The sequence below is a fragment of the Corapipo altera genome, unplaced genomic scaffold (assembly GCF_003945725.1).
Source record: "Corapipo altera isolate COAL_440 unplaced genomic scaffold, ASM394572v1 49, whole genome shotgun sequence".
Lineage (NCBI taxonomy): Eukaryota > Metazoa > Chordata > Aves > Passeriformes > Pipridae > Corapipo > Corapipo altera.
The window spans coordinates 17,585,769-17,599,336 of record NW_020884879.1 but is presented as its reverse complement, the minus strand read 5'-3'; the positions used below and the strand labels follow the sequence as shown (position 1 = coordinate 17,599,336).

Sequence of the window (13,568 nt, the reverse complement as noted above, 5' to 3'; positions counted from 1 at the left end):
AAATGAAGTCAGCTATAGCTTTTTGGTTCTCTTTCAAATCCAAGAAATAAAAAATTTATGATGCTGTTCTGGGATAAGTCCTAAACATACATTCTTGGACTTATTTTAAAAGAATTCTTTATTCCAAAAATAACTCCATATTCCATAATTTTTGATTCAGTATGTGCTGCCCATATTAAAAGCTTAAACAGTTTTTAAAAGTTCAAGTTCTGCATATATCCTTTGTTTCAGAAAGGTATTGTGCAGCTTTCATTGTCTCTGTAACAAATAGGTTGATCAAAACAAAACTTGTCAAGGTAAAGTCATAAAATGTGATTCATGCCATAATGACTTTAAAATCAAATTCAGATCCAATGTAAGTAGATGCACAACTACATTTTTTGTAACAATGACTCATACCAGATCTGAACCTGGCTCTCTATTAGAAACTGAAATCTGGATACTTCCATTACTGCAGCATTGGCCAATTTTGTTTCCTCTGTAACTTCTATTGGATTCTACCTCTGTGTTTCAGAGCTGTCTGTAATTCAGCACAATGGAAGTGTGCAAAATTCTTAAGGCACAAGATTTGGACAAAAAGCATCTGGTACAGACTCCCTGTGAGATCTTTGTCTCTAGAACTCTTTCTATTCAAAGACCTAAAAATTCAAACAATAGGTCTTTCTATTTTTACTGCCTCTGGCTCTGGGGTGCAATCCAGACCTCTAGTTCGAATTTTTCTCGTTTGGTGTCTACGCTTGTGACAAGGTGTTTGAGTAGAGTTACACAGTTCAAAACACATGCTTTCACAATACCTTTCTGAACAGTGGTCCAACTTAAATATCTGTATTAGGAAGCTGGCTTCATCATGCATTTAACAAAGACGGATATTCTTCCCTCCATTGATTTCAGTTAAATAGTTGAAGTGAGATATAACGAATATATCCTGTGAAATAGCAACCCAAAAGCCTCTCGCCATCCACAGAAAAGCCACAGAGAGCTGGACCAGAAGAAATAGTGATGAAGCTTCTCTGGACAGTTTCTTCTCTGGTTTATTTATACAGAATTCCTTCCCTTTCACCAAACCTGTGTTATGTACCCAAAGACATTCTTACCAAGAGCTCAGCATTTACTAACTGCTGGCTTTAAACATAGCTAGTAGAGGAAACTGTGTGGCAGGCCCTGGTCTCCATCAAGTTTCTGAATGACTGGCAGTCTCGGCCTTGTACATGTTCGCACTACTTTTTGTCAAAAAAACGGCCTCTGATTTCTGCAAAGACAGAAGTGTTTTGTGCTGAGAAAAAGGAAACCTGACTCTGCAACCTACTGCATAGGGCACATATCTACAAGGGAGGAGTTTTTGTCTCCACTTCTGAGTTTTACCTATTTCAATACAAAGTGGGGGAGAAGGACTTCAATTTCTATAAGGTGAATGCCTCAGCCAGCAGGGGAAACAAACAGCAGCCTCCTCACCTCGTCTGGCCCTATGAATGTTCTACTTTCTGCTGTGTAGAAACATTTAAACATTTGAAGTCAGGTAACCTTTCTGAAACAAGCCTTAAATGAGCAATTTTCCAGATGGCAATTGTTTCTCAACAGCTAAAGCTTTTTATTCAGTCCAAAATCAGTAGCATTCAGCTTCTGATCTGAATGATCAGCTAACAAGAAACATCAAATACATTAATGTACATTCTCAAGTCCCTACAGTCATGATGTAACCAATGTTATCGAATACGGCTATAATGTTATCAAAGTAAACAAGGAAAGGGGAACACATCTCTCCATGGCAGGGGAGTTGGAACAAGATGATCTCTAAAGTCCCTTCCAACTCAAACCATTCTATAATTCTATAATTACATGATATTTTCATAATTTTAGCTTTATAGCTGAATTTTATAAATGCAAATAATACAGTAACACACATAATTGTCAATTATCCATTTTTAGCAAAAGAAACACGAAAGGGATAAATAGGGATACTATATAGAATATATATAGGAGATCAATACATATTAGTATATATAGATTAATATTGATTTATGCTATTACATATTAGTTTACGCAGCACACTTTTATACAGGTATTTATGAGTATTTTAAGATGTAGTACATACTAATGCTGATGTAACATACAACGATAGTTAGGCCTTCAGCTCCGCAAATTCCAACAGGTTCTTCCCACAACACCAATCTTATCTACAGCTTAACTATTTTATGGTGCAACATTTTTAACTTCACATTAAATAAAGCACCATGATTGTAATTTAGAAAGAAAAACAGAAATAAAAAGGCTATTGAAGTGCCACATGAGTGAGTTAGCAGTAGAGTGAGTTAACAGTATTGTAAGAACTCTGGCTTCTGGAATTTCCTGAGTTTTGAGTGCCTGACTTTATGACTTGGTACTGCACCAAAACTAAAAATTTCTTTATAAAGAAAGGAGGGAACAAAACCCAATATATTTTGTTTGGGATTTTTCTTCATGGTTTTGACTTCCTCAGCACATCTTATAAATTGCCTAAGCACAACCTTACACCTCTTTGTCTAACATCAGCTAAAGGGAGAGATAAACTTAATAAGCAGGCCTCAGCAAATCTGTCATACACATTATTGCAGAGCACAGTGTGCTCCAGCTAGCTAGACCCACAACTTTTCACCAACTTTCCATCTACTGCTATCTCTATTCCTCACAAATTAGGGCATGACAATCTGGCCTCTAAACCTTCGTAGCTCCTTGCTCCCATAAAATTAAGACTTAAGTAAAAAATGCCTTTAAAAATGACATGTAAAAGTGGATGTATGGCTTTGCAAATCTAGACAAGGAATTTATACTTGCCATATTTACCTTCCCACTCACTCTTGCTCTTCTTGTGTGTTTAGGCATAAGTTTTTCACAGTAACAGCTCTGTGCACACTTCTGACAACTTCTAAATTGGTAGAGGTGTCATAATCTCCTCAAACTCAAGCCCTATCAGCTGTCTACCTGATTCTAGCAGCTTTCTGGACTTTCAAAATACTGAAAGGAAATGCATGCAAGCCTCAAGTACTGTTGTTTATTCCTCTGCTTAACAAGAATTGAGTCCAATGCAGACTACTACACTGCAAGGAAAAAAAAAGAAAGCTTTTTTTTTTTTAGTTTATGGCCACACAAACACTGGTTGGGTTACACCATCTGGTCTCATCACAGATAATGTCAGTGTGAACACAGATTATGTGCTTCTCATGCACCCTATAGAAAGGACCTCCAGCTGCTGCAGCTCAACAATGAGTCAGGGACACACTCAGAAGGGAACTGGCATTGTATTTTTTTTTTTTTATGGATTAATTAAGAGCACAAAAACTGCTTGCCCTCCTTAATTATTTTTATATTTTTGGTTTTTTACTTTATTAATGGCTTCTGTTGAACCTCATGCATATACAGCTCAGACAACCACAGAAAACATCATTGCAACTGCTGTTTCCATATAAATGCAAGGCAAGCTGCATGTAAACCATTAAGCTGGTTTAAAAGGTGTTCGGAGGTTTCTCTTCTTGAATAGCATCAGACTCCTCACAGCAGTACTGTGTGATCCTTGAATGTGCTTTGTTTTACTGACACAGAAGACATAAGCCAGTCTAGAAAGTGGTCTTAGAATCTATGTTTATTGTGCAGGTCCCACATAAAGATATGAAATATACCTGATGCATGATATGAGAGTAAATAGGAAATGAAAACCAGAAGACTGCTCGTGTATCCAATTGAAAGAGCTACCAGAGCAAACAAAATAAGCCAGTCTGAAAAGAAACTTTACAAGCACAAAAGCTATCCTGCACAAAGAGCCAAATACAGCATATGTGCTTCTAAATCTCATCCTATTTTGAGGAATTTAATCATGGATAAGCCTTTTGCTGCCACCTGTACAGAAACCAGTCTTGTACGGAGTACTTCAGGGCAGTAAAAATAAGTGGCATATGAAACATTTGAACTAACAGACATGAATCAAACCAGGAATCCCAACTTTTCTGCTGTGAAAGTTTTACTCACGTTCAGTCCTGCAGATGACAAGTTTAATTGTTGTTCGGTAACATTCATTTTCAGGTGAAATATTATTTCAACTTTAGCCTCTTATTTACCCAGAGTAGAAGCTACACAAGCATAAGTGACAGGTATCAGAGAACCAACCTGTGGTAGACCAAAGCAGTTCCTTCAAGAGTTCTTGGGAGACTGCTAGTCTGATGGGGGTGCTCACATCCCTCTTATGCTGAGATCACAAACTTTTTGTTTGTGAAAACTAGTGCTTTCCTGCCTCAGAGGCGCCGGAGCAGAGCCCTGGAGGACCACTGACATCTAGTGGTCACTTCACTCCTTCCAACAGCACCTGCAGCTCCCGGCAGGAAACAAAGCACGAGCTGAAGTGCAGAAATCACTGAGGTTTGGGGAGAAGTAAAACGGTTTCCTCAGTAATTAGCCTGTATCACAGCGTACAGGTCTGCTAGTGTGAACTAAGCCAGCAATATAAGTGTTCTTACCTGTAATTAACACATTTAAAAAAAAGACAAAAAGGAAAAAATAAAATATAAATTAATTTTAAAGAAAGCTAAGTCATATATATTTAATTTTACTGTTACTTGATCAGATTATATTTTATAGGTGGTCTGACACAAATACATGTCAGGGAAGCATTAAGTTACAGGTCTTACTCTGTGTTTATTAATTTAGTGGAATTTGATGGTTACAAGTAAAGCAGATGAACTGCAATATGCAAAAATCAAACTCAGTTAAAAGTGCCAGCACATTAATAGTATTGTTGGATTAAACTCTCTCTAGAGATAATAAAGCTTTTCTAAATAGACCACATTTAATTCAACAAGTTCTTGAGAACAACTGGGTTGTGAAATAAAATTATATAAAACTACCTTTTTGACAAATAAAAATGCACATTTTTTCCTAGGTAAGATGCTACTTCTTACTGAAAGGGAGTAATGAGATTCAGGTCTACTTTTTCTAGACAAACTAGTACAATATTAAATAATAAGCAGAAGTATTCAACAATTTTATCCATATTGATACATGTTTAATGGTGAGACTGCCCAGACAGAAATTGCCTCACTTCTCTCCAGCAAACTTCAGAGGATCTTCCTGACAATTAAAAGCAATTGTGCAGAGAGACAAGAGCCACCAGCACTGGATCTAAAATGTACTTAGGCCTGTTAGCACTGGTTGATGATAGGAAAACACCAAAAGCTATGCTTTGTTTGTTGCAGTTATATACAACTTGTAAACAAAATTCTAAAGCTTTCAGACATTCATCCAGAATACAAAACTCTTACTAAATTGTCATGAAAATTTTCAGCCCTTCCCAACTGCTTTCTTTGTCATGGTTCAAAGTCTATTTTCAGGTAAATGTAAATTTCTCATTGAAACAGGAGCTCAGTTCAAAACTAATAAAATTCACAGCATCTGCTGAGCAGTGGGAAGTAATCAAAATGTTCTTCTACACCTTTCCTACATGCTACAAGAGTGCAGTTTTGCAAAAAAATCTGCAGTAGAAATCATCTGTCTTCAAACTGACCTATATTTTTCATTTACCACCAACATGACATCTCTCCATAAGTAAACAGATTGTTAAATTACAGCTTCACCTTCAATCTAGGCTACCTAACCAGACTGACAGTGAACTATTTCAAATTACTTTTACAAAATGCATTGTCGTGCATACATTTTCTAGCCAGCTGTGGCACGTTGGGGGCAAACATTTCATAGAGGCACATGCAAATGTTAATGTAGACAAAAAGTGTGCAAAAATACTCAGTGCTCAGAGTGAAAAAAGAACACTCATATGGAGGCAATTATATCAAGCCACCCCAATGAAAGCAGCAAGCGTGCACCAAGAGAGTTTGATTTGATTCTGCCAGAGTTTGCAGCTAAGCCCAAAAGGCTTTTGAAAGACAAGTGTCAGGTTTTTCACTCCCACTTGTATTTCAGGGAAAGTCCAGTACCTGTTGCCCAGTGATGCCTCTGGAGAATTTCACTCGTGTGGCCCACAACTCACTGATGTTCTTACCTGTCTTAAGTCTTTTCTTGTACTGCTGCATGAACATACAGTGACAAAAGTGGCTTCACAAGATTACTTTTGAACACATCCTAAAGGTCCAACTGCAAATCAATAGACACTAATCAGTACAGAGAAACTAGCCCCTGTACACAACAGGTACAGAGCCGATGGTCCACTTAAATTCTACTCTGAGCATTTAAAGAGCTATTTTCAGTATTTTAACAATGCTGGTTTCTGCACAATAACGCATTTCACCTACAGTGAAAAGCTGTCACATTGCTGCATATCTATTAAATAAAAGCATTATAATTAGGTCAGCTACTGGGTAAAGGAGACGATAACCACTTTAACAAAGCACTGTCACAGTTACAGGTCCTTGGCTGAAAAGAAAGTCCCTTCTTTCCTTTGTTGCCTCCCCAGCATACATTTTTGAAAAATAATTCAGCATTACCAACCCAATTATACAACAGCAGGAGATGATTAGTGTGTGACGATGTTCTAATTCACAGACATAATCTTTCATCTATGTTTATATTTTATTGGGGATATTTTCCTGGGGTGGAGAGATGCCTTCCACTCACCACCAGGGACAGATAGGTCTAAAAATAATTTTGCCTGGTTCTAATCGGTAACATCATGTTGGCAAACCTCTTCCGAAGACACAGGAAAGCAAAATAACCCATTCCCGCCAGGAGGCTGACCAGCAGGGTGGTGCCAAGAACCCTCGGAGCCCTTTTCTTGGCCACACGGAATGCCGTTGGCAGAACAGCTGAGATTAATATATTGTTGACGTGTCCCAAAACTTTGCAAAATGCTTTTCGCTTCACAACACGCTCGTAATAGGCTTCCAAGTTGGGCCGCTTTCCATTTCCCCAGTTTCTTCTTGCTAATCCCAGAAACTTCAGGCGATGTAATGTGACGGCAAGTGATACATCTGCCAGACTGAAGAAATCACCACAGAGCCAAGGCTGATTTCCATCTTCTAAGCAGAGATAAAACATAAAGAATTAGGAGCTAATGGAATATGAGCACACATGGAAGCTTCCATGCACTAATATTTAGTTTAGTGCTATTTCAAATTCCGTCTAATAAACACCACCAACACTTCAGCTAAGATATGACTTTAATCAATGAACATTTTAGTAATCCCTGTCCATTCTTTGCACAACATTGTAGTCTTAGGTTCAGCAGCCAGGACTACATTTGTTAAGAAAAAAAGAGTGACATTCTAGGTTCATAAATTAAAGCTCACAGTAAACAGTTATTTTCCTCAACTACATTTCTCAAATCTGGATTAAATTAAACAGGACTGGAAAGGAGGAAGGCAATTTAAATTTTAGTGAAAAGCTACCACTTATCTGAAGAATTTATCATCTTGCCTATGTCACTCAGCTCTATGGCATTCACTCAAAAACTAAGTCCAGCTAAATTGCTGTAGGCTTTCAAGTCAAAACCAAACAGATCAGACGACTGATCTGCACCAAACACACCAGTTCAGTGAGAAGACAGAGTTTTTCTACCTGTCCTTCTTTTGTGACCATGGGGTTTTTACAATGAGATGTTTGAGAAGTGACAGATATTCACACTGTCCACCACTAGTCACGAGCCCAGACAGAGACCCCAGGTTCTCTCTACAATTGAAGGAAAGAGATGAATCTTCCTGGGATGGCTCAGAGCAGTGTCAGTGATCTGAACCACCACCACCACCAGGTGAAAGGGTTGACCTGTACTGACTACACTGAGAGCTTTTGAAACCCAGGATATGAAAACTAATAGTTACCATAGCTGTCAGCATGAGTACTCTGCTCTAGCCTAGTTCTCAAATAGGACTATGCTGTTCCCTTCTCATTTGTATCCTTTCGCAGTTCTTCCCACAGAACATGCATGCAAAAATGCTGGTGCAAACATTCAGCAGCACCTCTCTGGAAACAGAAAAATTTAGCAATCTCCTTTCCAACACATTCGCCACCAGAGGAAAGCAACAGTTTGGCACATGGCTGGTACCAATCCATTTTGACCAGTTAAACAGATCTGGAAGAAAGGTCTCTCTAGAGAACAAGGGTATCCTAGGTTGAGGAAAGCATACCTGGGGATTCATCTAGTGCATTAAGTAAGTAAGAAGATAGAAAGGAAGACCAAAGAAGCTACCCTTCATGAAAGATACCTGCAGTGGCAGTAGCAGTAATTCAATGAGAGATTCGAGTAGTAGCAAGAGAAGTAGAAGCTACAATTTTGACCAGGACCTGGAGAAGCACTGATCACAAATCTCAAAAGTGGGAATACCTCAGACAAAATTCCAAGAGGCAGGTAACAGCCCCATGTTTTACAAAATCCTGTGATCCTGGCAGTTTACATAAGGTCATCAAAATTGTAGCAGTTGAGTCCTTGGAAAGGCTACTTAGCAGAGAAAGCAAGGGGCTGTTGGCAATGGTGACAGACGTAGTTTGCTGAACAAAATCCTTTATGAGTAAAAATATTTTCTGTGACCCTTCCACTGTTGAGTCAGTAGAAAATTTAACCTAGATTTTCAATCACTAGTTCAAATCTATGGTTGTGACAGTAACCGGTAATTATTACAACAGCTCTTTACAGAACTAAATGCAAAAAGTTATTGATTTGAGCAGATGTAGTTGATATTGTCTGATGCTTCATGCAGTTCCCAGTGAAGTCAGAGGAAGGACTCCTATTAGTACCACTGGGAGTTGAACCAGGTTCTGAATAAGCAGAAGACTAATCCCATTCAAACAGAATTTAGGATGATGACAAGGTTGAGTGCCTGTGCGCAAAGATCCAGGGGAAGGTCATCAGGGCAGAAGTCCTGGTAGGAATATGTTACAGACCTGCTAGCCATGATGAAATGGCAGAAGAGGCATTCTGCAGGAGGCTGTCAGAAGTCTCTCAGTTTCCAACCCTTGTACACATAGGGGACTTCACCTCTTCAAGGAGGGAGGTAACTACAAGGATGTTGTAAGGTTATGCACAAGAAAATGATAGGGAAAGCCAAACTAGAACTTTATTTGGATGTTGCAGTTAAAGACAACAAAAGCAGTTTCTATAAATACATTGGCAGCAAAAGGAGGGCTAAGGAGACTCTCCATCCTTTGCTCAATGCAGGGGAAAACAGTGTCAGGAGATGAGGAAAAGGCTGAGGTACTTAATGCCTTCGTTGCCTCAGCCTTCAATACCAAAACAAGTTGTTCCCAGAACTGGAAGTTAGTGACGGGGAGCTAAGTAAAGCCCCTATAATCCAGGAGCAAATGGTTAGTGACCTGTTATGTCAGTTAGACATCCATGAGTCTATGGGCTCAGATGGGATGTGCCCAAGAGTAAGAAGGGAACTGGTAAAAGCTCGTCAAACCACTTTCAATCTTTTACCAGTAGTTCTGGTTAACCAGAGAAGTCCCAGTTGACTGGAAATTAGTGACCCTTCATCTTCAAGAAGGGTCAGAAGGAGGATCCAGGAAACTACAGACCTATCATCCTGTCCTTGGTACTAGGGAAGGTCATGGAGCAGATCATCCTGAGTGCCATTACATGGCATTTGCAGGACAACCAAGGGAACAGGCCCAGCCAGCATGAGTTTACAAAAGGCAGGTCCTTTTGTAAGGTTTGACTAACCTGATCTCCTTCTATGACAATGTGACCCACACAGTGGATGAGGAAAAGGTTGTGGTTGTAGTCTACCTAGAAGTCAGTAAAGCCTTTGACACTCCCACAGTATTCTCCTGGAGAAACTGTCTGCTCATGGCTTGGATGGGTGCGCTCTTCATTGAGTGAAAACTGGCCAGATGTCCAGGCTCAGAGAATGGAGGTGAATGGAGTTATATCCAGATGGCATCTGCTCACAAGTGGTGTTCTCCAGGGCTCAGTATTGGGGCTGGTCCTGTTTAACATCTTCATCAATGACCTGGAGGAGGCGATCCAGTGCACCTTGAGTCAGTTTGCAGACGACACCAAGTTAGGCAGCAGTGTTGATCTGCTGGAGGGTAGGAAGCCTCTACAGACGGATCAGGACAAGCTGAATTGATGGGCTGAGGACAACTGCATGATATTCAACAAGTCCAAGTACTGGGTCCTGCACTTGGGTCACAACAACCTCATGCAATGCTTCAGGCTTGGGGCAGAGTGGCTTGAGAGCTGCTCAGCAGAAATGGCCTTGGGGGTCCTGGCTGACCATGAGCCAGCAGTGTGCCTAGGCCACCTGTATCTTGGCCTGTATCCATAACAGGACTAGTGAAGCCAGTCCTGCTGCACTTGGCACTTGTGAGGTTGCATCTTGAGTACTGTGTTCAGTTCTGGGCCTCTCACTACAAGAACGACATTGAGGTGCTAGAGCAAGTCCAGAGAAGGGCAACAAAGCCAGTGAAGGCTCTGGAGCACAATTCTTATGAGGAACGACTGAGGGAGCTGTGGTTGTTTAGTCTGGAGGAGACCAAAAGGAGTGAGTTGGAGGTTGGTCTCTTCTGCCACATCTCAAGCAAAAGGAGGAGAGGAAATGGCCTTAAGTTGCACCACAGGAGGTTCAGATTAGATAATAGAAATGTTTTTTCACTGAGGGAGTAGTCAGGCATTGGAATAAGTTGCCCAGGACAGTGGTGGAGTTATTGTCTGTGGAAGTGTTCACGTGGTGTCAGGATGTGGCACTTGGGGATATGGTTTAGGAGTGATTATGGCAGTGCTACATTAACAGTTGGACTAGATGACCTTGAAGGTCTCCCTCAACCTTGATGATTCTGTGATTCTGTGAAAACTTGACTTTCATTTGGGTGGATGGCAGGTAAACAGGACTGCTTTCCAAGAGGGTGAGGGAAGGGGCTTGCCTAACAATTAAAGCAATTATCCAGATTGCTCATTCTGCATGTACCACAAATGTCAGCAGAGTATTTACACAAGATTGTAATAAATCTATGTTAAACGTTAAGGTTGTGATCATTATAGTGCTACTGAGGCCTACAATTACAACATCAACATTCTCTAGTTTTAACTTTTTCTGATTTTGTTGATAAAATATTGAAAAATTGTGCAGATAATTATACTCTGCTAAGAATGTGATCAAGCACTCTCACAAGACAGTGAGAACTCACTGACAGCAACAGTAAAGTAAGTTAGTATTTAAAACAGTATTGAGCCCTTTTGTGATGTTAGACCAGTGTATACTAAAAGTAACAAATCAGACACATTAAAAGCAGTTCTATAATGGTGCTGACAAGTTCACTCAGTCTCCCGAAACACAAGCATCAACAGGATTTAGCAATAATAATAGTTTACCTGGTGTTTCCTCATTTCGACGCTGCAATTCAGTCTCAACCTGATCCAAAACTTTTTCCAGTTCATCCAGAATTTTCTTTAGATATTTTATATTATCATGATCCAGCAGCTTAGACTAAATATATACACAAGTTAGTGTTTTAATCATCATAAAGAATTTGTATTTTTACCAGAGAATCTTTTACTTAAGATACTACAGTGTTTATTCATAAAATGTGATTATTTTCTCCACACAGTCAGTTGGATACCATTTGGATACTGGTGACAATTCAGATAACAGAAGAAAAACATTAGAAATGCTACATATCGAGGTTTGCCTCACCCTGCAGGGTGCTCAACAGCCCAACACCAGCACTGATGTGTACTTACCTTTGAAGTCAGTAGGACCAGTCCAGTACTTCAGCACACACTTGAAGTGTGTAGCTGATCTGGGAGGTAGACTGCTTCATGCCTTGAAGGGTTAAACCACTGCATGACACTACTGGTAATGACAGGTGAAACAAATGTTTACATTGTTACAAAAAAATCTAACACTAACAAGTTCATAATAAAGTGCAGGAATACAAAGAGTTTCCTTACTTTAAGGCGCTTCTGTTTCGCAATATAGGCATCTTGAAGGTCTGGATTTTCTTCTGCAAGTTTCCTCAATTCTGATTCTGTGTTACTTATTTGGCCTGATTGGAAAACAAAACAAAACAAAACAAAAACAAACAAAAAAACCAAACACAAAAAACACCACAAAAAACCCAAACCAAACAAAAAAAAGGAATGACAAATATTAGATATCCAAAAGTACTCACAATGCAATCCACAGGGACTGATCAATAGCCTGTGCACAAATATCACACCAAATGGGAAGTGGTACTTCAATACAGCATCAGCTCCAAGTCAGGACTTAAAAACATCATGTTTTGGAAAACTTAACTGCTGCTTAAATTGATCCCACCACAACTTTAGCTCATCAATTTGCCATGTCCTCTATAGTGGTGCAAAAATGAGGAAATCTCGTTAATACTTTTCTCTTACTCAGAAAAAAACATTTTGCTGCCAAAATATGTGCTAAATCCATAAAATTCTGCTACAAATACATTAGGTCTCTGATGCTTTTGTACCTCAGTTCCTAACACACCTGTCATGCTGTGAAAGTGCAGCCAGGCCCGCACTGAGATTTATTGAAGGTCACTCCAGGTTGCATGCATAATTTCAAAGCAAAAGCCTAAATACCACTGAATATGGTGTTTTCAGTTAGCTAGAATGTTATACCAAAGTATGTGATCCCTTTTGGAAATGTTCACTAAGGACTATGTGGATGTTCTAGAAAAACACTCATTACATGACTTAAAGAAGGAATGATGTGAAAAGTTGAAGATAATTTTACTGGTTTCTACTACATGTGTATAGCCTTTTCTCTCCTTAAAATGGGACTTTGTTGGAAAATGCCATACTTACAGACCTAGATTACCAAAAGATAGTGAATAATAAGTCTTCTTCTAAAAATAAGTTTTTCTAGTAATAAACTGAGAACAAAAGAATAATTATAGAGCATGAATCACCTCTCACCGGTACTTGATAATTAAGTTTAGTTCCAATTAAGTCTTATAAATCAAACTGATAAAAATTCTTCCTAGAGAATAATGAACTCACTGTTTTATATATTCACTTCAACCTGATATGGCTGTGAGAGCCATCTTTCAGCACAGTATATGAAGAAACTGAAGGATGTAATCACACAACTGAGATCTTACATATACAATTAATTATTTGCTAGGATTTGGTACACATAAACATAATACAGAACTGGCTCATGCCTTATTACATCTAGCAGTCTGAAAAAGATTACCTTTTCAAAACTGAAAACTAAACCATCAAGGAAAAGTTTGAATTTGCAAAGGAATTGTTCAGGAACATTCACAAGCTATTAAAAAAAATGCTTCAAATCAAAAAAGTAGGTTATGCTTTAAGTACAAAAAGGTAAGAAAACATCCCAATTTAGATGAGTGATAATTTTAGCTCTACCACTATGAACATGTGCAAATTGACAACAATTTATACCAGCTAGAAGCTAGAGGGTAAGAATATATACAGTGAGAAATGCAGAAGACAATGTCGTAAAGAGAACTATAATAAAAGCACTATTAACATGTGAAACTCAAAAAAATATCAACAGTGCCTATGAGTAAAGTACAATTGCTCAATAAACAGTTAGCATTCATATTTGGGGGAAAAAAACCCACTAAACCAGACAGCACACTGATGTAGGAGAATAATAAATTTCTTGGACAAATGGGAA

The 13,568-nt window shown here is 38.9% G+C and overlaps 1 protein-coding gene across 2 annotated transcripts in view; it reads right to left on the bottom strand.

The window, feature by feature from the left end:
- Positions 1–3,598: 3,598 nt before the first annotated feature.
- Positions 3,599–13,568, bottom strand: part of GDAP1 (ganglioside induced differentiation associated protein 1) — a 32,587-nt gene continuing 22,617 nt past the window's right edge. For both annotated transcript variants that reach the window (XM_027638935.1, XM_027638934.1), the window contains exons 4-6: positions 11,858–11,952; positions 11,279–11,393; positions 3,599–6,992 (exon numbers count right to left, since the gene is read on the bottom strand). In XM_027638935.1, the coding sequence (XP_027494736.1) occupies positions 6,610–6,992; positions 11,279–11,393; positions 11,858–11,952 (593 nt within the window). In that variant the 3' untranslated portion in view covers positions 3,599–6,609. The remainder of the gene's footprint in view (positions 6,993–11,278; positions 11,394–11,857; positions 11,953–13,568) is intronic.